We start from the raw sequence: 27,825 nt of genomic DNA on the forward strand, positions 1-27,825 counted from the left end.
CAGAAACACTTTGGTTTGCACACTAATCTTCAAAGATCCCAACGATTTCAGATCAAAAAAATGATTTCAAGAAAACACACACTTACATCTAGTTCATCTGAAATCAAGCAAAATATGGCATCTTGTTCGTGTTTTTCAAGAACAAACCCAGAAATCGACGAGTATGTGTGTGTGTGTGTGTGTGTTTATAAGTCTTCGAACTTCAAGAATACCCACCAAAAAGCTACATAGATCGAACGGTTTCTTATTGTTCTTGAAAACCCAGAAATGCAACCCTTGAAATCGAAGGTTTCAGTTCTTTGGGTTTGAGTTCCAGAAATAAAAATAGATGCAGAGCTTCGGGTTTTGGGTTTGAAATCGATTAACACAACACATTTGGAATCATTTTCTGGGTAAGAGCTTCAAGAAATTAAGATCTTCATTTCTTCGGTTCTTGAGTCGTGAGTTCCAGAAATAAATGAACCCTAGATTTTAGGGATTTTGATTTTCAAGTTTTGGGTTTGAATCTAGATTCTTGTGAGTTCTTCAACCCTTGGATTTGAAATCGATTTTAAGAAGCACACCACAAAAAAATCTAGATTTTAGATTTGTGTATATGTGTGTTTGTTCAAATTGCCCAGAAAATTCATAGTGTTCATCGAAAATTTTATGTTTGGCCGGAAAATTCATAGGCTTAGCGGAAAATTAATTTTGACCGGCTAAACTTCTGTTAGCCGGTTATAATGGTATATTAAGACGACAACAACGAGTTAAATGGTAAATGGAATACAAAAAAAAAAGGTGACCAAATGAATACTTGTTGAAGACTTTATTACCTTAAAAGGTCATTTTCCCTAAAAAAAACTGAGTGTTATTTCATTTTTGACATAATAAATCGATATACTTTGACGAATTATAAAAATAATTACCAATTTTGTAAATTGATTAATTAATTTTTTTTTGGAAATACATTCTCTAATCACAACACAAAATCAACTAAGGGCGTGTTCGGCAAAACTAGGTGGTATCGGATAGCTTGTAGCATGTAGCGGGTAGCTTGTAGCTTGTAGCGTTTTATTAAACGCTACATGAAGTAGCATTTGGATTTGGAGCGTTTTGATTAAACTAAACGCTAGAAGCTTGTAGTACCAAACAAGGCTTTTTGTTTTAAACGGAGCGTTTTGTCACCAACAAAGATTCACCATTTCATTAACATAAAAACTGAACTATCGAAAATTAACAATCCACACTGAACCAATTGTCGGATACAAATCAATAAACATAATAAATAAAAGATAGCAGAAGTTGAAGTAGGAAAGATGAAAAATCGAGAAACCTGATTACGCCGTTGATGAGTAAGAACCAACAGATTGAATATCTGAGATCAGACTCCAAATTTAGAAACTACCGAGAAGTGGGAATTACAAGAAAGTAATCAAAGATGAAAAACAAATGGAACCTCTCTCCGTTTCTCTTGAATGGATTTTTCAGTACGGATATTAGCGTATCGGGGATAGATTTTGTGCCGTATAGGGACGAACGGGGACGGCGTCAGGGGTGGTTTTTGTGTCGCCGTTGCCGGTGACGAAGAGAGAGAGGAGCGGGGCGTTGTTTTCCGACGATGAAGATGGTGGGAAGGGTTTTGTGCGAGAGGAAAAGAGAAGAGGGATTATTTTTGAAAAAAAAAGGGTTTTGATTAAGCCTGTTTTTTCATTGAACGTTTGTTTCTTTGAGGATATTAATATTAAAAAAAAGGGGGGGGGGGGGAGGAAATGACCTTTTAGGGTAATAAAGTCTTCTACAAGTATTCATTTGGTCTTTTTTTTTTACACCATTGATCTTGTTGTAGATGTTCAAAAGATATCATTATTACCGGGTATTGAAGGTTTCTGACGAGTATGTCACTCCGGTTGTCTTCTCCGACGAGTTTCCGACCAAATGCTTTTAGCAACAATTTCCGATCTACAAACGATTTCAAGAACACTCACTTCCATTTGTTCGTTTGTTTCTGTGAACGATTTTAGTTTTCATGTTCTTTGTTCATGTTTAATTTTTGGGTTCATGTTCAAGAACACACAAAAAATGACTGTGTGTGCTCATCAGTGAGTTTGAATGTCAAGAAAGCGAAGGATTGAAAGTGTGTGTCGGATCTGAGAGGTGTTCATCTTCATCGTGTCCAACAAAACCCATAAATCAAAATTCTCAAGTTCAATAAATCAATTTGTCTCAGCAACGTTTATGTGTTCTTCATATTCACCTGTTCAGAAACACTTTGGTTTGCACACAAATCTTCAAAGATCCCAACGATTTCAGATCAAAAAAATGATTTCAAGAAAACACACACTTACATCTAGTTCATCTGAAATCAAGCAAAATATGGCATCTTGTTCGTGTTTTTCAAGAACAAACCCAGAAATCGACGAGTATGTGTGTGTGTGTGTGTGTTTATAAGTCTTCGAACTTCAAGAATACCCACCAAAAAGCTACATAGATCGAACGGTTTCTTATTGTTCTTGAAAACCCAGAAATGCAACCCTTGAAATCGAAGGTTTCAGTTCTTTGGGTTTGAGTTCCAGAAATAAAAATAGATGCAGAGCTTCGGGTTTTGGGTTTGAAATCGATTAACACAACACATTTGGAATCATTTTCTGGGTAAGAGCTTCAAGAAATTAAGATCTTCATTTCTTCGGTTCTTGAGTCGTGAGTTCCAGAAATAAATGAACCCTAGATTTTAGGGATTTTGATTTTCAAGTTTTGGGTTTGAATCTAGATTCTTGTGAGTTCTTCAACCCTTGGATTTGAAATCGATTTTAAGAAGCACACCACAAAAAAATCTAGATTTTAGATTTGTGTATATGTGTGTTTGTTCAAATTGCCCAGAAAATTCATAGTGTTCATCGAAAATTTTATGTTTGGCCGGAAAATTCATAGGCTTAACGGAAAATTAATTTTGACCGGCTAAACTTCTGTTAGCCGGTTATAATGGTATATTAAGACGACAACAACGAGTTAAATGGTAAATGGAATACAAAAAAAAAGGTGACCAAATGAATACTTGTTGAAGACTTTATTACCTTAAAAGGTCATTTTCCCTAAAAAAAAAACTGAGTGTTATTTCATTTTTGACATAATAAATCGATATACTTTGACGAATTATAAAAATAATTACCAATTTTGTAAATTGATTAATTAATTTTTTTTTGGAAATACATTCTCTAATCACAACACAAAATCAACTAAGGGCGTGTTCGGCAAAACTAGCTGGTAGCGGATAGCTTGTAGCATGTAGCGGGTAGCTTGTAGCTTGTAGCGTTTTGTTAAACGCCACATGAAGTAGCATTTGGATTTGGAGCGTTTTGATTAAACTAAACGCTAGAAGCTTGTAGTACCAAACAAGGCTTTTTGTTTTAAACGGAGCGTTTTGTCACCAACAAAGATTCACCATTTCATTAACATAAAAATTGAACTATCGAAAATTAACAATCCACACTGAACCAATTGTCGGATACAAATCAATAAACATAATAAATAAAAGATAGCAGAAGTTGAAGTAGGAAAGATGAAAAATCGAGAAACCTGATTACGCCGTTGATGAGTAAGAACCAACAGATTGAATATCTGAGATCAGACTCCAAATTTAGAAACTACCGAGAAGTGGGAATTACAAGAAAGTAATCAAAGATGAAAAACAAATGGAACCTCTCTCCGTTTCTCTTGAATGGATTTTTCAGTATGGATATTAGCGTATCGGGGATAGATTTTGTGCCGTATAGGGACGAACGGGGACGGCGTCAGGGGTGGTTTTTGTGTCGCCGTTGCCGGTGACGAAGAGAGAGAGGAGCGGGGCGTTGTTTTCCGACGATGAAGATGGTGGGAAGGGTTTTGTGCGAGAGGAAAAGAGAAGAGGGATTATTTTTGAAAAAAAAAGGGTTTTGATTAAGCCTGTTTTTTCATTTAATGTTTGTTTCTTTGAGGATATTGATATTAAAAGGGGGGGGGGGGGGAAATGACCTTTTAGGGTAATAAAGTCTTCTACAAGTATTCATTTGGTCTTTTTTTTTACACCATTGATCTTGTTGTAGATGTTCAAAAGATATCATTATTACCGGGTATTGAAGGTTTCTGACGAGTATGTCACTCCGGTTGTCTTCTCCGACGAGTTTCCGACCAAATGCTTTTAGCAACAATTTCCGATCTACAAACGATTTCAAGAACACTCACTTCCATTTGTTCGTTTGTTTCTGTGAACGATTTTAGTTTTCATGTTCTTTGTTCATGTTTAATTTTTGGGTTCATGTTCAAGAACACACAAAAAATGACTGTGTGTGCTCATCAGTGAGTTTGAATGTCAAGAAAGCGAAGGATTGAAAGTGTCTGTCGGATCTGAGAGGTGTTCATCTTCATCGTGTCCAACAAAACCCATAAATCAAAATTCTCAATTTCAATAAATCAATTTGTCTGAGCAATGTTTATGTGTTCTTCATATTCACCTGTTCAGAAACACTTTGGTTTGCACACAAATCTTCAAAGATCCCAACGATTTCAGATCAAAAAAATGATTTCAAGAAAACACACACTTACATCTAGTTCATCTGAAATCAAGCAAAATATGGCATCTTGTTCGTGTTTTTCAAGAACAAACCCAGAAATCGACGAGTATGTGTGTGTGTGTGTGTGTGTTTATAAGTCTTCGAACTTCAAGAATACCCACCAAAAAGCTACATAGATCGAACGGTTTCTTATTGTTCTTGAAAACCCAGAAATGCAACCCTTGAAATCGAAGGTTTCAGTTCTTTGGGTTTGAGTTCCAGAAATAAAAATAGATGCAGAGCTTCGGGTTTTGGGTTTGAAATCGATTAACACAACACATTTGGAATCATTTTCTGGGTAAGAGCTTCAAGAAATTAAGATCTTCATTTCTTCGGTTCTTGAGTCGTGAGTTCCAGAAATAAATGAACCCTAGATTTTAGGGATTTTGATTTTCAAGTTTTGGGTTTGAATCTAGATTCTTGTGAGTTCTTCAACCCTTGGATTTGAAATCGATTTTAAGAAGCACACCACAAAAAAATCTAGATTTTAGATTTGTGTATATGTGTGTTTGTTCAAATTGCCCAGAAAATTCATAGTGTTCATCGAAAATTTTATGTTTGGCCGGAAAATTCATAGGCTTAGCGGAAAATTATTTTTGACCGGCTAAACTTCTGTTAGCCGGTTATAATGGTATATTAAGACGACAACAACGAGTTAAATGGTAAATGGAATACAAAAAAAAGGTGACCAAATGAATACTTGTTGAAGACTTTATTACCTTAAAAGGTCATTTTCCCTAAAAAAAAAACTGAGTGTTATTTCATTTTTGACATAATAAATCGATATACTTTGACGAATTATAAAAATAATTACCAATTTTGTAAATTGATTAATTATTTTTTTTTTTGGAAATACATTCTCTAATCACAACACAAAATCAACTAAGGGCGTGTTCGGCAAAACTAGCTGGTAGCGGATAGCTTGTAGCATGTAGCGGGTAGCTTGTAGCTTGTAGCGTTTTGTTAAACGCCACATGAAGTAGCATTTGGATTTGGAGCGTTTTGATTAAACTAAACGCTAGAAGCTTGTAGTACCAAACAAGGCTTTTTGTTTTAAACGGAGCGTTTTGTCACCAACAAAGATTCACCATTTCATTAACATAAAAATTGAACTATCGAAAATTAACAATCCACACTGAACCAATTGTCGGATACAAATCAATAAACATAATAAATAAAAGATAGCAGAAGTTGAAGTAGGAAAGATGAAAAATCGAGAAACCTAATTACGCCGTTGATGAGTAAGAACCAACAGATTGAATATCTGAGATCAGACTCCAAATTTAGAAACTACCGAGAAGTGGGAATTACAAGAAAGTAATCAAAGATGAAAAACAAATGGAACCTCTCTCCGTTTCTCTTGAATGGATTTTTCAGTACGGATATTAGCGTATCGGGGATAGATTTTGTGCCGTATAGGGACGAACGGGGACGGCGTCAGGGGTGGTTTTTGTGTCGCCGTTGCCGGTGACGAAGAGAGAGAGGACCGGGGCGTTGTTTTCCGACGATGAAGATGGTGGGAAGGGTTTTGTGCGAGAGGAAAAGAGAAGAGGGATTATTTTTGAAAAAAAAAAAGGTTTTGATTAAGCCTGTTTTTTCATTGAACGTTTGTTTCTTTGAGGATATTGATATTAAAAAAAAAAGGGGGGGGGGGGGGAAATGACCTTTTAGGGTAATAAAGTCTTCTACAAGTATTCATTTGGTCTTTTTTTTTTACACCATTGATCTTGTTGTAGATGTTCAAAATATATCATTATTACCGGGTATTGAAGGTTTCTGACGAGTATGTCACTCTGGTTGTCTTCTCCGACGAGTTTCCGACCAAATGCTTTTAGCAACAATTTCCGATCTACAAACGATTTCAAGAACACTCACTTCCATTTGTTCGTTTGTTTCTGTGAACGATTTTAGTTTTCATGTTCTTTGTTCATGTTTAATTTTTGGGTTCATGTTCAAGAACACACAAAAAATGATTGTGTGTGCTCATCAGTGAGTTTGAATGTCAAGAAAGCGAAGGATTGAAAGTGTGTGTCGGATCTGAGAGGTGTTCATTTTCATCGTGTCCAACAAAACCCATAAATAAAAATTCTCAAGTTCAATAAATCGATTTGTCTCAGCAATGTTTATGTGTTCTTCATATTCACCTGTTCAGAAACACTTTGGTTTGCACACAAATCTTCAAAGATCCCAACGATTTCAGATCAAAAAAATGATTTCAAGAAAACACACACTTACATCTAGTTCATCTGAAATCAAGCAAAATATGGCATCTTGTTCGTGTTTTTCAAGAACAAACCCAGAAATCGACGAGTATGTGTGTGTGTGTGTGTTTATAAGTCTTCAAACTTCAAGAATACCCACCAAAAAGCTACATAGATCGAACGGTTTCTTATTGTTCTTGAAAACCCAGAAATGCAACCCTTGAAATTGAAGGTTTCAGTTCTTTGGGTTTGAGTTCCAGAAATAAAAATAGATGCAGAGCTTCAGGTTTTGGGTTTGAAATCGATTAACACAACACATTTGGAATCATTTTCTCGGTAAGAGCTTCAAGAAATTAAGATCTTCATTTCTTCGGTTCTTGAGTCGTGAGTTCCAGAAATAAATGAACCCTAGATTTTAGGGATTTTGATTTTCAAGTTTTGGGTTTGAATCTAGATTCTTGTGAGTTCTTCAACCCTTGGTTTTGAAATCGATTTTAAGAAGCACACCACAAAAAAATCTAGATTTTAGATTTGTGTATATGTGTGTTTGTTCAAATTGCCCAGAAAATTCATAGTGTTCATCGAAAATTTTATGTTTGGCCGGAAAATTCATAGGCTTAACGGAAAATTAATTTTGACCGGCTAAACTTCTGTTAGCCGGTTATAATGGTATATTAAGACGACAACAACGAGTTAAATGGTAAATGGAATACAAAAAAAAAGTGACCAAATGAATACTTGTTGAAGACTTTATTACCTTAAAAGGTCATTTTCCCTAAAAAAAAAAACTGAGTGTTATTTCATTTTTGACATAATAAATCGATATACTTTGACGAATTATAAAAATAATTACCAATTTTGTAAATTGATTAATTAATTTTTTTTTGGAAATACATTCTCTAATCACAACACAAAATCAACTAAGGGCGTGTTCGGCAAAACTAGCTGGTAGCGGATAGCTTGTAGCATGTAGCGGGTAGCTTGTAGCTTGTAGCGTTTTGTTAAACGCCACATGAAGTAGCATTTGGATTTGGAGCGTTTTGATTAAACTAAACGCTAGAAGCTTGTAGTACCAAACAAGGCTTTTTGTTTTAAACGGAGCGTTTTGTCACCAACAAAGATTCACCATTTCATTAACATAAAAACTGAACTATCGAAAATTAACAATCCACACTGAACCAATTGTCGGATACAAATCAATAAACATAATAAATAAAAGATAGTAGAAGTTGAAGTAGGAAAGATGAAAAATCGAGAAACCTGATTACGCCGTTGATGAGTAAGAACCAACAGATTGAATATCTGAGATCAGACTCCAAATTTAGAAACTACCGAGAAGTGGGAATTACAAGAAAGTAATCAAAGATGAAAAACAAATGGAACCTCTCTCCGTTTCTCTTGAATGGATTTTTCAGTACGGATATTAGCGTATCGGGGATAGATTTTGTGCCGTATAGGGACGAACGGGGACGGCGTCAGGGGTGGTTTTTGTGTCGCCGTTGCCGGTGACGAAGAGTGAGAGGACCGGGGCGTTGTTTTCCGACGATGAAGATGGTGGGAAGGGTTTTGTGCGAGAGGAAAAGAGAAGAGGGATTATTTTTGAAAAAAAAAAAGGTTTTGATTAAGCCTGTTTTTTCATTGAAGTTTGTTTCTTTGAGGATATTAATATTAAAAAAAAAAGGGGGGGGGGGGGAAATGACCTTTTAGTGTAATAAAGTCTTCTACAAGTATTCATTTGGTCTTTTTTTTTTACACCATTGATCTTGTTGTAGATGTTCAAAATATATCATTATTACCGGGTATTGAAGGTTTCTGACGAGTATGTCACTCCGGTTGTCTTCTCCGACGAGTTTCCGACCAAATGCTTTTAGCAACAATTTCCGATCTACAAACGATTTCAAGAACACTCACTTCCATTAGTTCGTTTGTTTCTGTGAACGATTTTAGTTTTCATGTTCTTTGTTCATGTTTAATTTTTGGGTTCATGTTCAAGAACACACAAAAAATGATTGTGTGTGCTCATCAGTGAGTTTGAATGTCAAGAAAGCGAAGGATTGAAAGTGTGTGTCGGATCTGAGAGGTGTTCATCTTCATCGTGTCCAACAAAACCCATAAATCAAAATTCTCAAGTTCAATAAATCGATTTGTCTCGGCAATGTTTATGTGTTCTTCATATTCACCTGTTCAGAAACACTTTGGTTTGCACACAAATCTTCAAAGATCCCAATGATTTCAGATCAAAAAAATGATTTCAAGAAAACACACACTTACATCTAGTTCATCTGAAATCAAGCAAAATATGGCATCTTGTTCGTGTTTTTCAAGAACAAACCCAGAAATCGACGAGTATGTGTGTGTGTGTGTTTATAAGTCTTCGAACTTCAAGAATACCCACCAAAAAGCTACATAGATCGAACGGTGTCTTATTGTTCTTGAAAACCCAGAAATGCAACCCTTGAAATCGAAGGTTTCAGTTCTTTGGGTTTGAGTTCCAGAAATAAAAATTGATGCAGAGCTTCAGGTTTTGGGTTTAAAATCGATTAACACAACACATTTGGAATCATTTTCTGGGTAAGAGCTTCAAGAAATTAAGATCTTCATTTCTTCGGTTCTTGAGTCGTGAGTTCCAGAAATAAATGAACCCTAGATTTTAGGGATTTTGATTTTCAAGTTTTGGGTTTGAATCTAGATTCTTGTGAGTTCTTCAACCCTCGGTTTTGAAATCGATTTTAAGAAGCACACCACAAAAAAGTCTAGATTTTAGATTTGTGTATATGTGTGTTTGTTCAAATTGCCCAGAAAATTCATAGTGTTCATCGAAAATTTTATGTTTGGCCGGAAAATTCATAGGGTTAACGGAAAATTAATTTTGACCGGCTAAACTTCTGTTAGCCGGTTATAATGGTATATTAAGACGACAACAACGAGTTAAATGGTAAATGGAATGCAAAAAAAAAAAAGTGACCAAATGAATACTTGTTGAAGACTTTATTACCTTAAAAGGTCATTTTCCCTAAAAAAAAAACTGAGTGTTATTTCATTTTTGACATAATAAATCTATATACTTTGACGAATTATAAAAATAATTACCAATTTTGTAAATTGATTAATTAATTTTTTTTTTGGAAATACATTCTATAATCACAACACAAAATCAACTAAGGGCGTGTTCGGCAAAACTAGCTGGTAGCGGATAGCTTGTAGCATGTAGCGGGTAGCTTGTAGCTTGTAGCGTTTTGTTAAACGCTACATGAAGTAGCATTTGGATTTGGAGCGTTTTGATTAAACTAAACCCTAGAAGCTTGTAGTACCAAACAAGGCTTTTTGTTTTTAAACGGAGCGTTTTGTCACCAACAAAGATTCACCATTTCATTAACATAAAAACTGAACTATCGAAAATTAACAATCCACACTGAACCAATTGTCGGATACAAATCAATAAACATAATAAATAAAAGATAGCAGAAGTTGAAGTAGGAAAGATGAAAAATCGAGAAACCTGATTACGCCGTTGATGAGTAAGAACCAACAGATTGAATATCTGAGATCAGACTCCAAATTTAGAAACTACCAAGAAGTGGGAATTACAAGAAAGTAATCAAAGATGAAAAACAAATGGAACCTCTCTCCGTTTCTCTTGAATGGATTTTTCAGTACGGATATTAGCGTATCGGGGATAGATTTTGTGCCGTATAGGGACGAACGGGGACGGCGTCAGGGGTGGTTTTTGTGTCGCCGTTGCGGGTGACGAAGAGAGAGAGGAGCGGGGCGTTGTTTTCCGACGATGAAGATGGTGGGAAGAGTTTTGTGCGAGAGGAAAAGAGAAGAGGGATTATTTTTGAAAAAAAAAGGGTTTTGATTAAGCCTGTTTTTTCATTGAATGTTTGTTTCTTTGAGGATATTGATATTAAAAAAAAGGGGGGGGGGGGAAATGACCTTTTAGGGTAATAAAGTCTTCTACAAGTATTCATTTGGTCTTTTTTTTTACACCATTGATCTTGTTGTAGATGTTCAAAAGATATCATTATTACCGGGTATTGAAGGTTTCTGACGAGTATGTCACTCCGGTTGTCTTCTCCGACGAGTTTCCGACCAAATGCTTTTAACAACAATTTCCGATCTACAAACGATTTCAAGAACACTCACTTCCATTTGTTCGTTTGTTTCTGTGAACGATTTTAGTTTTCATGTTCTTTGTTCATGTTTAATTTTTGGGTTCATGTTCAAGAACACACAAAAAATGATTGTGTGTGCTCATCAGTGAGTTTGAATGTCAAGAAAGCGAAGGATTGAAAGTGTGTGTCGGATCTGAGAGGTGTTCATCTTCATCGTGTCCAACAAAACCCATAAATCAAAATTCTCAAGTTCAATAAATCGATTTGTCTCAGCAATGTTTATGTGTTCTTCATATTCACCTGTTCAGAAACACTTTGGTTTGCACACAAATCTTCAAAGATCCCAACGATTTCAAATCAAAAAAATGATTTCAAGAAAACACACACTTACATCTAGTTCATCTGAAATCAAGCAAAATATGGCATCTTGTTCGTGTTTTTCAAGAACAAACCCAGAAATCGACGAGTATGTGTGTGTGTGTGTGTTTATAAGTCTTCGAACTTCAAGAATACCCACCAAAAAGCTACATAGATCGAACGGTTTCTTATTGTTCTTGAAAACCCAGAAATGCAACCCTTGAAATCGAAGGTTTCAGTTCTTTGGGTTTGAGTTCCAGAAATAAAAATAGATGCAGAGCTTCAGGTTTTGGGTTTAAAATCGATTAACACAACACATTTGGAATCATTTTCTGGGTAAGAGCTTCAAGAAATTAAGATCTTCATTTCTTCGGTTCTTGAGTCGTGAGTTCCAGAAATAAATGAACCCTAGATTTTAGGGATTTTGATTTTCAAGTTTTGGGTTTGGATCTAGATTCTTGTGAGTTCTTCAACCCTTGGTTTTGAAATCGATTTTAAGAAGCACACCACAAAAAAATCTAGATTTTAGATTTGTGTATATGTGTGTTTGTTCAAATTGCCCAGAAAATTCATAGTGTTCATCGAAAATTTTATGTTTGGCCGGAAAATTCATAGGCTTAACGGAAAATTAATTTTGACCGGCTAAACTTCTGTTAGCCGGTTATAATGGTATATTAAGACGACAACAACGAGTTAAATGGTAAATGGAATACAAAAAAAAAGTGACCAAATGAATACTTGTTGAAGACTTTATTACCTTAAAAGGTCATTTTCCCTAAAAAACCGAGTGTTATTTCATTTTTGACATAATAAATCGATATACTTTGACGAATTATAAAAATAATTACCAATTTTGTAAATTGATTAATTAATTCTTTTTTGGAAATACATTCTCTAATCACAACACGAAATCAACTAAGGGCGTGTTCAGCAAAACTAGCTGGTAGCGGATAGCTTGTAGCATGTAGCGGGTAGCTTGTAGCTTGTAGCGTTTTGTTAAACGCTACATGAACTAGCATTTGGATTTGGAGCGTTTTGATTAAACTAAATGCTAGAAGCTTGTAGTACCAAACAAGGCTTTTTGTTTTAAACGGAGCGTTTTGTCACCAACAAAGATTCACCATTTCATTAACATAAAAACTGAACTATCGAAAATTAACAATCCACACTGAACCAATTGTCGGATACAAATCAATAAACATAATAAATAAAAGATAGCAGAAGTTGAAGTAGGAAAGATGAAAAATCGAGAAACCTGATTACGCCGTTGATGAGTAAGAACCAACAGATTGAATATCTGAGATCAGACTCCAAATTTAGAAACTACCGAGAAGTGGGAATTACAAGAAAGTAATCAAAGATGAAAAACAAATGGAACCTCTCTCCGTTTCTCTTGAATGGATTTTTCAGTACGTATATTAGCGTATCGGGGATAGATTTTGTGCCGTATAGGGACGAACGGGGACGGCGTCAGGGGTGGTTTTTGTGTCGCTGTTGCCGGTGACGAAGAGAGAGAGGAGCGGGGCGTTGTTTTCCGACGATGAAGATGGTGGGAAGGGTTTTGTGCGAGAGGAAAAGAGAAGAGGGATTATTTTTGAAAAAAAAGGGTTTTAATTAAGCCTGTTTTTTCATTGAACGTTTGTTTCTTTGAGGATATTGATATTAAAAAAAAGGGGGGGGGGGGGGGGGGAAATGACCTTTTAGGGTAATAAAGTCTTCTACAAGTATTCATTTGGTCTTTTTTTTTACACCATTGATATTGTTGTAGATGTTCAAAAGATATCATTATTACCGGGTATTGAAGGTTTCTGACGAGTATGTCACTCCGGTTGTCTTCTCCGACGAGTTTCCGACCAAATGCTTTTAGCAACAATTTCCGATCTACAAACGATTTCAAGAACACTCACTTCCATTTGTTCGTTTGTTTCTGTGAACGATTTTAGTTTTCATGTTCTTTGTTCATGTTTAATTTTTGGGTTCATGTTCAAGAACACACAAAAAATGATTGTGTGTGCTCATCAGTGAGTTTGAATGTCAAGAAAGCGAAGGATTGAAAGTGTGTGTCGGATCTGAGAGGTGTTCATCTTCATCGTGTCCAACAAAACCCATAAATCAAAATTCTCAAGTTCAATAAATCGATTTGTCTCAACAATGTTTATGTGTTCTTCATATTCACCTGTTCAGAAACACTTTGGTTTGCACACAAATCTTCAAAGATCCCAACGATTTCAGATCAAAAAAATGATTTCAAGAAAACACACACTTACATCTAGTTCATCTGAAATCAAGCAAAATATGGCATCTTGTTCGTGTTTTTCAAGAACAAACCCAGAAATCGACGAGTATGTGTGTGTGTGTGTGTTTATAAGTCTTCGAACTTCAAGAATACCCACCAAAAAGCTACATAGATCGAACGGTTTCTTATTGTTCTTGAAAACCCAGAAATGCAACCCTTGAAATCGAAGGTTTCAGTTCTTTGGGTTTGAGTTCCAGAAATAAAAATAGATGCAGAGCTTCAGGTTTTGGGTTTGAAATCGATTAACACAACACATTTGGAATCATTTTCTGGGTAAGAGCTTCAAGAAATTAAGATCTTCATTTCTTCAGTTCTTGAGTCGTGAGTTCCAGAAATAAATGAACCCTAGATTTTAGGGATTTTGATTTTCAAGTTTTGGGTTTGAATCTAGATTCTTGTGAGTTCTTCAACCCTTGGTTTTGAAATCGATTTTAAGAAGCACACCACAAAAAAATCTAGATTTTAGATTTGTGTATATGTGTGTTTCTTCAAATTGCCCAGAAAATTCATAGTGTTCATCGAAAATTTTATGTTTGGCCGGAAAATTCATAGGCTTAACGGAAAATTAATTTTGACCGGCTAAACTTCTGTTAGCCGGTTATAATGGTATATTAAGACGACAACAACGAGTTAAATGGTAAATGGAATGCAAAAAAAAAAAAAAGTGACCAAATGAATACTTGTTGAAGACTTTATTACCTTAAAAGGTCATTTTCCCTAAAAAAAACTGAGTGTTATTTCATTTTTGACATAATAAATCGATATACTTTGACGAATTATAAAAATAATTACCAATTTTGTAAATTGATTAATTAATTCTTTTTTGGAAATACATTCTCTAATCACAACACGAAATCAACTAAGGGCGTGTTCAGCAAAACTAGCTGGTAGCGGATAGCTTGTAGCATGTAGCGGGTAGCTTGTAGCTTGTAGCGTTTTGTTAAACGCTACATGAACTAGCATTTGGATTTGGAGCGTTTTGATTAAACTAAACGCTAGAAGCTTGTAGTACCAAACAAGGCTTTTTGTTTTAAACGGAGCGTTTTGTCACCAACAAAGATTCACCATTTCATTAACATAAAAAATGAACTATCGAAAATTAACAATCCACACTGAACCAATTGTCGGATACAAATCAATAAACATAATAAATAAAAGATAGCAGAAGTTGAAGTAGGAAAGATGAAAAATCGAGAAACCTGATTACGCCGTTGATGAGTAAGAACCAACAGATTGAATATCTGAGATCAGACTCCAAATTTAGAAACTACCGAGAAGTGGGAATTACAAGAAAGTAATCAAAGATGAAAAACAAATGGAACCTCTCTCCGTTTCTCTTGAATGGATTTTTCAGTACGGATATTAGCGTATCGAGGATAGATTTTGTGCCGTATAGGGACGAACGGGGACGGCGTCAGGGGTGGTTTTTGTGTCGCCGTTGCCGGTGACGAAGAGAGAGAGGAGCGGGGCGTTGTTTTCCGACGATGAAGATGGTGGGAAGGGTTTTGTGCGAGAGGAAAAGAGAAGAGGGATTATTTTTGAAAAAAAAGGGTTTTGATTAAGCCTGTTTTTTCATTGAAGTTTGTTTCTTTGAGGATATTAATATTAAAAAAAGGGGGGGGGGAATGACCTTTTAGGGTAATAAAGTCTTCTACAAGTATTCATTTGGTCTTTTTTTACACCATTGATCTTGTTGTAGATGTTCAAAATATATCATTATTACCGGGTATTGAAGGTTTCTGACGAGTATGTCACTCCGGTTGTCTTCTCCGACGAGTTTCCGACCAAATGCTTTTAGCAACAATTTCCGATCTACAAACGATTTCAAGAACACTCACTTCCATTAGTTCGTTTGTTTCTGTGAACGATTTTAGTTTTCATGTTCTTTGTTCATGTTTAATTTTTGGGTTCATGTTCAAGAACACACAAAAAATGATTGTGTGTGCTCATCAGTGAGTTTGAATGTCAAGAAAGCGAAGGATTGAAAGTGTGTGTCGGATCTGAGAGGTGTTCATCTTCATCGTGTCCAACAAAACCCATAAATCAAAATTCTCAAGTTCAATAAATCGATTTGTCTCAGCAATGTTTATGTGTTCTTCATATTCACATGTTCAGAAACACTTTGGTTTGCACACAAATCTTCAAAGATCCCAACGATTTCAGATCAAAAAAATGATTTCAAGAAAACACACACTTACATCTAGTTCATCTGAAATCAAGCAAAATATGGCATCTTGTTCGTGTTTTTCAAGAACAAACCCAGAAATCGACGAGTATGCGTGTGTGTGTGTGTGTTTATAAGTCTTCGAACTTCAAGAATACCCACCAAAAAGCTACATAGATCGAACGGTTTCTTATTGTTCTTGAAAACCCAGAAATGCAACCCTTGAAATCGAAGGTTTCAGTTCTTTGGGTTTGAGTTCCAGAAATAAAAATAGATGCAGAGCTTCAGGTTTTGGGTTTGAAATCGATTAACACAACACATTTGGAATCATTTTTTGGGTAAGAGCTTCAAGAAATTAAGATCTTCATTTCTTCGGTTCTTGAGTCGTGAGTTCCAGAAATAAATGAACCCTAGATTTTAGGGATTTTGATTTTCAAGTTTTGGGTTTGAATCTAGATTCTTGTGAGTTCTTCAACCCTTGGTTTTGAAATCGATTTTAAGAAGCACACCACAAAAAAATCTAGATTTTAGATTTGTGTATATGTGTGTTTGTTCAAATTGCCCAGAAAATTCATAGTGTTCATCGAAAATTTTATGTTTGGCCGGAAAATTCATAGGCTTAACGGAAAATTAATTTTGACCGGCTAAACTTCTGTTAGCCGGTTATAATGGTATATTAAGACGACAACAACGAGTTAAATGGTAAATGGAATACAAAAAAAAAGTGACCAAATGAATACTTGTTGAAGACTTTATTACCTTAAAAGGTCATTTTCCCTAAAAAACCGAGTGTTATTTCATTTTTGACATAATAAATCGATATACTTTGACGAATTATAAAAATAATTACCAATTTTGTAAATTGATTAATTAATTCTTTTTTGGAAATACATTCTCTAATCACAACACGAAATCAACTAAGGGCGTGTTCAGCAAAACTAGCTGGTAGCGGATAGCTTGTAGCATGTAGCGGGTAGCTTGTAGCTTGTAGCGTTTTGTTAAACGCTACATGAACTAGCATTTGGATTTGGAGCGTTTTGATTAAACTAAATGCTAGAAGCTTGTAGTACCAAACAAGGCTTTTTGTTTTAAACGGAGCGTTTTGTCACCAACAAAGATTCACCATTTCATTAACATAAAAACTGAACTATCGAAAATTAACAATCCACACTGAACCAATTGTCGGATACAAATCAATAAACATAATAAATAAAAGATAGCAGAAGTTGAAGTAGGAAAGATGAAAAATCGAGAAACCTGATTACGCCGTTGATGAGTAAGAACCAACAGATTGAATATCTGAGATCAGACTCCAAATTTAGAAACTACCGAGAAGTGGGAATTACAAGAAAGTAATCAAAGATGAAAAACAAATGGAACCTCTCTCCGTTTCTCTTGAATGGATTTTTCAGTACGGATATTAGCGTATCGGGGATAGATTTTGTGCCGTATAGGGACGAACGGGGACGGCGTCAGGGGTGGTTTTTGTGTCGCTGTTGCCGGTGACGAAGAGAGAGAGGAGCGGGGCGTTGTTTTCCGACGATGAAGATGGTGGGAAGGGTTTTGTGCGAGAGGAAAAGAGAAGAGGGATTATTTTTGAAAAAAAAGGGTTTTGATTAAGCCTGTTTTTTCATTGAAGTTTGTTTCTTTGAGGATATTAATATTAAAAAAAGGGGGGGGGGGGGGAAATGACCTTTTAGGGTAATAAAGTCTTCTACAAGTATTCATTTGGTCTTTTTTTTTACACCATTGATCTTGTTGTAGATGTTCAAAATATATCATTATTACCGGGTATTGAAGGTTTCTGACGAGTATGTCACTCCGGTTGTCTTCTCCGACGAGTTTCCGACCAAATGCTTTTAGCAACAATTTCCGATCTACAAACGATTTCAAGAACACTCACTTCCATTAGTTTGTTTGTTTCTGTGAACGATTTTAGTTTTCATGTTCTTTGTTCATGTTTAATTTTTGGGTTCATGTTCAAGAACACACAAAAAATGATTGTGTGTGCTCATCAGTGAGTTTGAATGTCAAGAAAGCGAAGGATTGAAAGTGTGTGTCGGATCTGAGAGGTGTTCATCTTCATCGTGTCCAACAAAACCCATAAATCAAAATTCTCAAGTTCAATAAATCGATTTGTCTCAGCAATGTTTATGTGTTCTTCATATTCACATGTTCAGAAACACTTTGGTTTGCACACAAATCTTCAAAGATCCCAACGATTTCAGATCAAAAAAATGATTTCAAGAAAACACACACTTACATCTAGTTCATCTGAAATCAAGCAAAATATGGCATCTTGTTCGTGTTTTTCAAGAACAAACCCAGAAATCGACGAGTATGCGTGTGTGTGTGTGTGTTTATAAGTCTTCGAACTTCAAGAATACCCACCAAAAAGCTACATAGATCGAACGGTTTCTTATTGTTCTTGAAAACCCAGAAATGCAACCCTTGAAATCGAAGGTTTCAGTTCTTTGGGTTTGAGTTCCAGAAATAAAAATAGATGCAGAGCTTCAGGTTTTGGGTTTGAAATCGATTAACACAACACATTTGGAATCATTTTCTGGGTAAGAGCTTCAAGAAATTAAGATCTTCATTTCTTCGGTTCTTGAGTCGTGAGTTCCAGAAATAAATGAACCCTAGATTTTAGGGATTTTGATTTTCAAGTTTTGGGTTTGAATCTAGATTCTTGTGAGTTCTTCAACCCTTGGTTTTGAAATCGATTTTAAGAAGCACACCACAAAAAAATCTAGATTTTAGATTTGTGTATATGTGTGTTTGTTCAAATTGCCCAGAAAATTCATAGTGTTCATCGAAAATTTTATGTTTGGCCGGAAAATTCATAGGCTTAACGGAAAATTAATTTTGACCGGCTAAACTTCTGTTAGCCGGTTATAATGGTATATTAAGACGACAACAACGAGTTAAATGGTAAATGGAATACAAAAAAAAAGTGACCAAATGAATACTTGTTGAAGACTTTATTACCTTAAAAGGTCATTTTCCCTAAAAAAACCGAGTGTTATTTCATTTTTGACATAATAAATCGATATACTTTGACGAATTATAAAAATAATTACCAATTTTGTAAATTGATTAATTAATTTTTTTTTGGAAATACATTCTCTAATCACAACACAAAATCAACTAAGGGCGTGTTCGGCAAAACTAGCTGGTAGCGGATAACTTGTAGCATGTAGCGGGTAGGTTGTAGCTTGTAGCGTTTTGTTAAACGCTACATGAAGTAGCATTTGGATTTGGAGCGTTTTGATTAAACTAAACGCTAGAAGCTTGTAGTACCAAACAAGGCTTTTTGTTTTAAACGGAGCGTTTTGTCAAACGCTAAAATCTAGAAGCTCTCAAACGCTCCAAAACGCTCCGTGCCGAACACGCCCTAACACCTTCGAACTCATTACAACACAAAATCAAAACCTTAAATTACTTCAACTCAAAATTCAAATGAAGAGTTGTTGCTTCTCCAAATGAACTCAAAGAAAGCTTCAAACAGTTGTGAAATTGTGTTGTTGGAATGAACAAGCAAGACTAGGGTCTATGTAATATTATGTTAATCGGAATCCAACCAATTCCCAAATTCATTGAACGACAATAAAGTTTGCTGAACTTATACAATGGAATCCAATCAGTAAGTGCATATCAAACTTCTTATTCAATAATACGTACTTATCATATTAGTATTATCAAGAAAATAGATAAATGTAATTCTCAGGATTCCATATGGCATGTTCTTATTGGATGAGTATATTTCCTTTTAGAAAAACTTTAGTTAGTCCGATCTTTGTAGAAAAAAAAAGCAAGCGAACCTTTCTCTATGATTTATTGGCTGAATAGTAATATGTCAAAAGATTCTCTCGTTTTGGTATGAAAATGAAATCACCCACTATTCCTCTCTGCTTCTTCTTTCTCTTTTCTGTTTCTGCTCCACTTTTTGAAGCCTTTAACAATGGCGATGGAGAATTCATATCCGAAGAAAAAGAAGAACCCCACATCAAAAGATCCGATTTCCCACCCGGGTTTCTTTTTGGAGTTGCCACTTCTGCTTACCAAGTCGATAATCTCCTCATTCTACCCCTTTCTTGCTCATTATCATACCCACATTTAATTCATGAATTTTTTTTAGGTTGAAGGAGCTTATCTCGAAGATGCTAAGTCCTTAAGCAACTGGGATGTATATTGTCATTCCATAGGTTAATACCATAGAATCCCTGATTTATATTGTTTATATGATGAACTCATTTTTGAATTTGTAGTGATGAATCCATTATTGATTATCCATCCTCGTTTTTATTAGGATGTGGAGAAAATTCAGAGAATGGAGATATTGCAGATGATCATTATCATCTGTTCATGGTATATTTCCAGCTTCAATTGACTTTTCGTATCAAAAACAAAAAACAGTTTCTATACTTCCAACTTTTTTTGTTTGAATTTTTTGAATACAGAAAGACATAGAGATGGTGCATTCCCTTGGTCTAAAAGCATACAAATTTTCGATTTCATGGGCTAGAATTCTTCCAAGAGGAAGATTTGGTGAAGTTAATCCTGCAGGAATCATGTTCTACAACAAGATTATAGACAACCTGATTCTCAAAGGTGCTATATATGCATGAGTTCCAAATTTCATCAATGACTTGTGATGTTAGTTGTAAAAAGATTAAAACTTGATTAAAATCATACAGGAATCGAGCCATTTGTGACACTTTTCCATAACGATTATCCACATGAACTTGAAGAGATATATGGGTCCGGGTCTTGGCTAAACCCCGAAATGCAGTATGACTAAAAATGTCATTTTCATCTTTACACAAATTTTCATTTTGCTTATTGGATGCATTATGGTGTCAGGAAAGACTTTGTACATTTGGCAGAAATTTGTTTCAAGTTTTTTGGAGATCGAGTGAAGTATTGGATCACGATTAATGAACCTAACGTGTTCATAGAATTGTCTTATGAATTTGGGTTATTTCCACCTTCTCGTTGTTCAAAGCCTTTTGGAAATTGCAATGTTGTAAATTCTGATGTGGAACCTCTTATTGCTATGCATAATATGTTGTTGGCTCATGGAAAGGTAGCCAAGCTATATCATGAAACTTTCAAGGTAATCGAACTAATTTTAAGACTTTGTGAAATTACATAAAAATCATTACATTATCAATGTTTTACCTAAAAAGTTGTTTTTTTAATCATTTCGGCCATTATTGAATTACAAAAAGTGGTTACCAAGTTTAATTTGCTTATATGACAATCTTTAATGAGCTTACATATAATGTGAATGTGACATAAGAAATATCTTGATAAAGTATGTGCTAAACCGATGGACATTTTTCTGACACTTCAACACCTTTACAGGGACATTTATTTGCCTTGCAACATATTTAAAAGGGTCCCCATTTAAAATGGCCACCCATTTAAAATCTTTCCATGTAATCAAATCTAATACGGTTACTGGTTTTTGTAGGTTAATATACACCGGAATGGACAATTTGTTTTATATCATTCTCTTTTATTGGAAAAAAACATAATACTTTGGAAATAATCAAATGAGAACACCTAAAAGGTTGAGAACGCAAGAACAAGTATATTCATTTGTGATTCCATGTATTCATTTGTGGAGAAATGATAAAATTTTACGCACAATCAACATGAATATGTTTTTTCTCTTCAATTGAAATTAAATGCGTAAAAATTTATCATTCCTCCACAAATGAATACATGGAAACACAAATGAATATACTTTGTTCTCGCGTTCTCAACCTTTTTAGTGTTCTCATTTGATCCTACTCCATACTTTGTTAGGTAAAATGATGATAATGTAATGGCAATCGTGTAATTCTCCTTTAATGTTTAAATGATTGCATGAAGTTATCCAACATTCATGTGGATCTTTAAGGAAATGACATTTGTTCGTTTGACCTTAATTGTCAACTTCACCTCTTGGATTTTTATTGCAGCCTAAACAAGGTGGATTGATAGGTCTCGTTGTGCACTGTTACATGTACAAACCACTAACGGACAGTGAGCTCGATCATGAAGCCGCCAAAAGGGTGTTTGCTTTCAATGTTGGCTGGTAATGTTCTTAAAAGTACATTGGTGACAAAAAAACAAAAAACATGATTCAACTTCAAATGGTTAAACAGGACACTTGATCCTTCAATATATGGAGACTACCCCGAAGAAATGCACAAATACCTTGGAAGTATATTACCAAGTTTCTCCCTTGAGGAAAAGAAGTTTATGAAGAATAGTATTGATTTTATTGGCATCAACCATTACTCCACTATATATGCTAAGGATTGTATCAACGCTAGTTGCACTCCATTTGCAAATCGTGCAATCCGGGGTTTTGTGGACATTGTTGGAGAGCGTGATGGCATGTTGATTGGTGAACCTGTAGGATAACACGATTTTTGGCTTAATTTTATGCAACCCTATTTCTTCCTTTTAGTTAATAATTATGGTGTCTACTTTGTTGCACAAATAGACCGGTGTAGAAGGGATATTTGTTGTTCCTAGAGGCATGGAGGAGATTGTTAACCATATGAAGATTCGGTACAATAATAAACCCATGTTTATTACTGAAAATGGTAAGGGTTGCATTTTTTGTTTGAATATATTACAAATATGTTATTTGACGTGTTCATAAATTTGTATTTTTTGGCAGGATATTCTTCACCCAATGTGCATGAGGAACGAATTAATGAGATTCTCAGTGACGTGAAAAGAATTGAATTTCACTCAAAATACCTTGCTTCATTAGCCAAGTCCATAAGGTTTGCTTCTTTAACCGAGTCCGTAGTTGAGGGGCATAAATGGAACTTTGTTATGCTTAAAGGGCCATTTCTTTTATCTACAAAACTCGCTAGGCCCTAGTAAAGTCGGTCCACTAGGGACTAATGAGTAGTGAGTTAGATGGAGACTAGTGATGACCAGATTTGACACGTATTTTTAAAACAAATTTTTTTTCAACAAAAGATATATCATGAATATGGTAAACACATTTTTAGTTACAAAATTATAAAATATAATAATGGAAAAAAACATAAAGTGAGATAACTATAAAAAATAATGTGATATATATATATATATATATATATATATATATATATATATATATATATATATATATATATATATATATATATATATATATATATATATAATCACATGGGATGTTTTAACAGTATAGTTTAAGACTTTAGGTTTCCGCCACCATTCTTTAGGGACTTTGATAGTTTTCGTCCCTACAATCTGCTTTTACAAATTTACCCCTACATTTCTTGAATCCCACCGCTTTTTTTTTTTTGTTCTAGATCCCTTCACCGCCATTCTTCCGATCTAACCCATCTCGCTGTTCACTCTATACACTGCACCTTCTCTCCACCGTTTCTCGACCTTGCTGGTCCGGCGAAGCAACTACTGACAACGGTTGATTCACTGTCTTCACAAAATCGACCAGAAAATCGATCCCAAAGTTCCTCTTCACAAAACCGACCAGAAAATCGATCCCAAAGTTCCTCAGTACGTGTTTCCCTGTGTTTCATCCATCATTCCGTCATCTTTCTCCTCCTCTCGATTTTATTTGTTGCCACTTTCAGATCGAAGCGAGCGTCGGAAGAAGACCGACTCAAAGAAACCCACTTCAATCGCGATTTCCCTCACTGACGCCTTTGCTTGCACCCGCCACTTCAATCGCCGAATTCCAGGTCTGTGTCACTTAATCGGATTAACTTATGCTCGCTGATTGAACCCTGAGATTTTAAAGGTTTCAAAGATTTTTCCCTATTTTTTTATTTGTTTCATTCACAGGTTTCAAAGATTTTGAAGGGGCTTGACAGCCGACTTCCATCGGTAAGTGCTTCTTCCCTATCTTCTATTCCACACTTCTCTATCGATTTACCAAAGGTCGATCATCAATTTTGGACTTTCATTATCTGCCCTATAATTTGTTTTCTGTTTTTTAATGATTTAGTTTTGGAAGAAGCCTTTTTTTTGGAATTCTGACTTATTGAGTTGTGGCTAGGTTTACTGGGTGGGTTTCATTTTTTGTTATTTAGGTAACGATTTCTGTAAAAGTTTGTTATGGAGGGTTACATATTCTTACAATTATCAATTTTTGGTTCTAGATTTTGAAACTGAAATTCCACGACTTATGCAGAGGGCATAAGGTATGTAGTGAAAATGTTATATATTTGCATTTTTGCTTGATTTTTTGTCATCATGTACAAACAATTTGTATGTTAGAATTCTTGCCGTTAGAATTGTTTATAGCTTTTTTCCTTTTCCTAATTCATCCAGGAATGAAGACCTTCCTGGAGATTTAAACTCTGTATGAAGCTTTTATGAAAACTTATTTTTGTACTTTTTTATTAATGCAAAGAATCTTATATTAATTAATTTTTCTTCAAAGCCCATGTTATATGGTTGTTACATTGATGCCTAACTTCATTTGCAAACAACTTCACATGTACGACGCGAAGGTGACCTACTGTTGAGGGTTAGAGTGTATAGGTGGAGTGGTGGTTGATGAGGAGTGACAGGGTGACAAAGATGCTCCAGTTTATAGGATTTTACCAGGTTCAGGGATTATAGACCTCACTTAGAAGGTAAAGTTACTCTTTTTGTGTATTTTTTTTGGATGGGGTGTTTGTTCTTTCGTTTCTAATGTTTTTGGTCCTTGATGTTGCAGGAAAAACAAGTGATAAGAACCATTCAGAATGTGATAGGGATAATTAAAGGAGTGGAGGAACCTAATAGGTAAACTCTAATAGTTATTTACTTTAACTACTTCACTGCATAAAGTGTGTTAATTCATAATATGATGTCCAAATAAGAAAACAAAATCCAAAGTAGAAAGAAACCAAAGTGATAAGTTTAACTGTGCGTAAAGCTTGTCATTAGATTTGCAATGAGTAATCATCGAGATGCTTGGACATTTGGGCCAATTGATCCCAACAGTCGCACTGTTGTTCTACTCGAGGTAAATAATTATTATATGACTACAGATGTCATATGATATTATTATAATAATATATGGTAAACAGGACGTGGCATATTGATACAAGTCGCACAAAGGTTCCAAAAGCTATAGAAAGAAGGTTCCAGAGGCAATCTTGGGTATTCCAGCCTTTTTCAGTGATAAAGGGTAATTTTGGAATACAAGATTCATTGACGGATTCCATTCTGGATTCCAAACGGAAAATTACTTCAGTCTACCAAATACGGTACATTAAACAAATACCCGTTAACTATTTCTTTTAAACCTTCAGGCTTATGATAAAATTTATATCTTTTTACTTCATTAGATAGAAAACCAGATTGAGTCTGCTATTTTCATATTCACTTCATGGAACACCTGTAGATCTAAAGGTGTCACCTTTCATCTTCTATCATAATCTTTATGTTATTCCACTATGAAAAAAAATTTCTTTCGGCCTTAATTTTATATATATATTTCACAGGACAAATGGCGAAATCTTAGTTAAATAAGAATGACCTTTTTTTTTTACACTTTCTTCTTCTGGATTTTGTTACTTCTCAGGCAACTTCAAGTGGAACAAGCTGATGGTATGCTTGCATGCTTCCGGGGAACAGTGGAGATAGTTAGCATGCTTACTGGGGGCAGAGGGGTAGTCGTGTTACGTTCAGGTAATATTTTTCTTCAATATATACAAAAACCAAAATGTTATTATATAATCAGATTGTAATTATACAATTATTTAGCATTCAAATAACCAATTTTGGATGATAAATTTCACACAAGCTACAACACAAATGATAAATTTTCACCCATCATTTTAGCATTAATAATCATATTATATTTATAATTGATAGAAAATAAATTTTAATATTAATACTCCAACAATATATGAAAATATTTTTTTTGGTTATTTTATTTTTTCTTTGTTTATAATCAAACTTTGTGAAACAGTGAAACAAGTAATTATCTGATTATTACAAGTTCAACCAGTGGAAGCACATCGAAACACTATCTCCTGCAATAAATAAATGTTTATTATGATTATTTAATATCGAACCAAAACCACCACTATCTTAACATGTTATTGGGTTGTGACGAGAAGATGATCCGGGTATGAAATGTTGTTATATGGTAATTGACTTTCTATTGCATGAGTTGTTTCTTATTAAGGTATTGTACTTTAAAACATTTTTGTAAAAGTTGACAAAAATGAAACGTCCTTAAAACGTTTTTGTAAAATTTGATAAGAATGAAACATTATTGTATTGTGGCTTGAATCATACAGATTTTGATGCTTGGTCGAGAAAACGAGGGTATCCCCGTGTATGTGTTGCCTATGAAGGTCGACCCTTGTTTCTGATAAAAAATTGCAAGTACAAGCCTATGATTATCTATATTTTGAGCCTATTTAGATTAAAAAAGTTTGGAGGCCTTTTTCTTCGGCTTAGAGATCTGTGTAATGCTTAAATGATGCTCTTATGTTCTTCGGCATAAAAAAGAGCTTTGTAGATTCATTTCAAAAAGCTTTTATAGCAACATAACTGTTCGGTCTAAATTAACAGTAATGCCCTTTATTTTTTTCTAAGAAGAATGACCCGTGCAACGCGCACGGGCCTTTTCCTAGTTATTATTATATTTTGGACAAATATCTTAGAAGTTTATAGGTCTTAGCTAGTTGGGTGGTCAATTGGGAACTAGCGTCTAGTTCAACGTCTAGGCTGATTTTTACAAGGTTATATATGGGTCAACATTGTTTGGTACAATTTTTGGATATAACCCAAATCAAACCAAAAATTCCAGTTTTTGATTTTGGAAAACTGAAACCCTGTTTCTTTCTCCTATTTGTTAGTTTTATTTATTTATTTATTTTTTAATTCTTGAACCATGTTGCTAATTTTTTTTCTTTAACAAAAACAAGTAATTTATTTAAAAAATAATAACATACAACAAAAAACATTTTTTATTATTTTAATTTTCAAAACTAACCGTAAATGAATTGTAGTGATTTTAATATTTAACATACTTAATCCAATTAAACATATACATAACATGATACCATTTTGGCTATTTCAGTTTGGTTTTTAGGTTTCTACATATAAAAACGCCAAACATAACAAAAAAAATCGGTTTCATTTTGGTACTTGGACTTTGTATGTTCATATATTTTGAATGTAGCCATTTCATGTATAAATTCTAAGTGTAACGTTCTTAAAATAAGCCCATTTTTTTGTTTTGAATGATAGAAGGGGAGCTGACGTACGTGGATATTTCTTATGGTCATTAATGGATAGTTTTGAATGGATGCAAGGTTACAATTTGAGGTTTGGGTTGTATTATGTGGATCGTCAAACGCTAACACGAATACCAAAACTTTCTACAAGATGGTATAAAAATTTCTTAACAAACAATAGTGACCTTATCGATATGGAAGCATCAAGATACAAAATATCAGTTCAAAAAGATGTCATGATTGTATCAAAAGCAAATACATAAAAATAATTTGAGAAACTTGTATGTAACTATTCCAACAATGTATTATTGGTGCATTGTCCAATGACTAAGCAATAAGTATAAAAAATGTACTTAAAACTAATTGTAACCTTCTTATCACTTGCTTGATGTATTATTGTAAAAGAAAAAAGGAATTTAAATGGGATCATTACTATTACATAGTTATATTTGGTTAGACAAATGTGTCATGTCGGGTTTGTGTTGAGTTGGAACATTAAATGGATTGAGAGTGTGTGATCCTAACCTGAATCGTTTAATTATTGTGTTGTGTCATGTCAACTTGTTTATTTTTTTGTCAGATTTATGTCAGGGTTAGAGTTTAGATCTTGTAAATGCATTCAGGTTGAAACATCTTACATATTGAAAGAGAATGCGTTAGGTAGGTGAAAAAAAAAACTAAAAAGAATAGGAGTAGGGAGATGGAATGACGAAATGATGAAATCATAGTAAATTTATAGGACAAAGTGGAAAGAGTTGGACATTGAGAGGTAAAGGTCACGAGGATTGAGGACGGAATGGCCGAATAGGAGTGTGGAGTATGGGAGAGAAAGAAAAACTTGAAAATAAAGTCTTAACCTAGGCTAAGTCGTTTTCACATCACAAAGCGACTCAACCAAA

At 34.6% G+C, this 27,825-nt stretch overlaps 1 protein-coding gene across 22 annotated transcripts; it reads left to right on the forward strand.

Moving 5' to 3' along the window:
• Positions 1–19,523: 19,523 nt before the first annotated feature.
• Positions 19,524–26,513, forward strand: LOC145136446 (beta-glucosidase 18-like). Of its 22 annotated transcripts, none has more exons than XM_079070579.1 (21): positions 19,524–19,766; positions 19,840–19,906; positions 20,011–20,069; positions 20,162–20,312; positions 20,399–20,492; positions 20,565–20,817; positions 21,671–21,786; positions 21,857–22,109; positions 22,201–22,303; positions 22,381–22,489; positions 23,030–23,237; positions 23,315–23,422; positions 23,526–23,567; positions 23,689–23,773; positions 23,843–23,884; positions 24,015–24,045; positions 24,127–24,322; positions 24,406–24,696; positions 24,761–24,940; positions 25,022–25,085; positions 25,258–25,973. In XM_079070579.1, the coding sequence occupies exons 1-14, from the start codon at positions 19,581–19,583 to the stop codon at positions 23,737–23,739; spliced, it is 1,800 nt and encodes a 599-aa protein (XP_078926705.1). In that variant the 5' UTR covers positions 19,524–19,580; the 3' UTR covers positions 23,740–23,773; positions 23,843–23,884; positions 24,015–24,045; positions 24,127–24,322; positions 24,406–24,696; positions 24,761–24,940; positions 25,022–25,085; positions 25,258–25,973. The 22 variants fall into 22 exon arrangements, with proteins under 22 accessions (XP_078926705.1, XP_078926703.1, XP_078926704.1 ...); XM_079070577.1 differs by having other exon boundaries at positions 23,689–23,748; XM_079070578.1 differs by having other exon boundaries at positions 23,689–23,748; positions 24,197–24,322.
• The last annotated feature ends 1,312 nt before the right edge of the window (positions 26,514–27,825 follow it).

The sequence above is a fragment of the Lactuca virosa genome, chromosome 9 (assembly GCF_052849685.1).
Source record: "Lactuca virosa cultivar CGN04683 chromosome 9, Lactuca_virosa_CGN04683_v6, whole genome shotgun sequence".
NCBI lineage: Eukaryota > Viridiplantae > Streptophyta > Magnoliopsida > Asterales > Asteraceae > Lactuca > Lactuca virosa.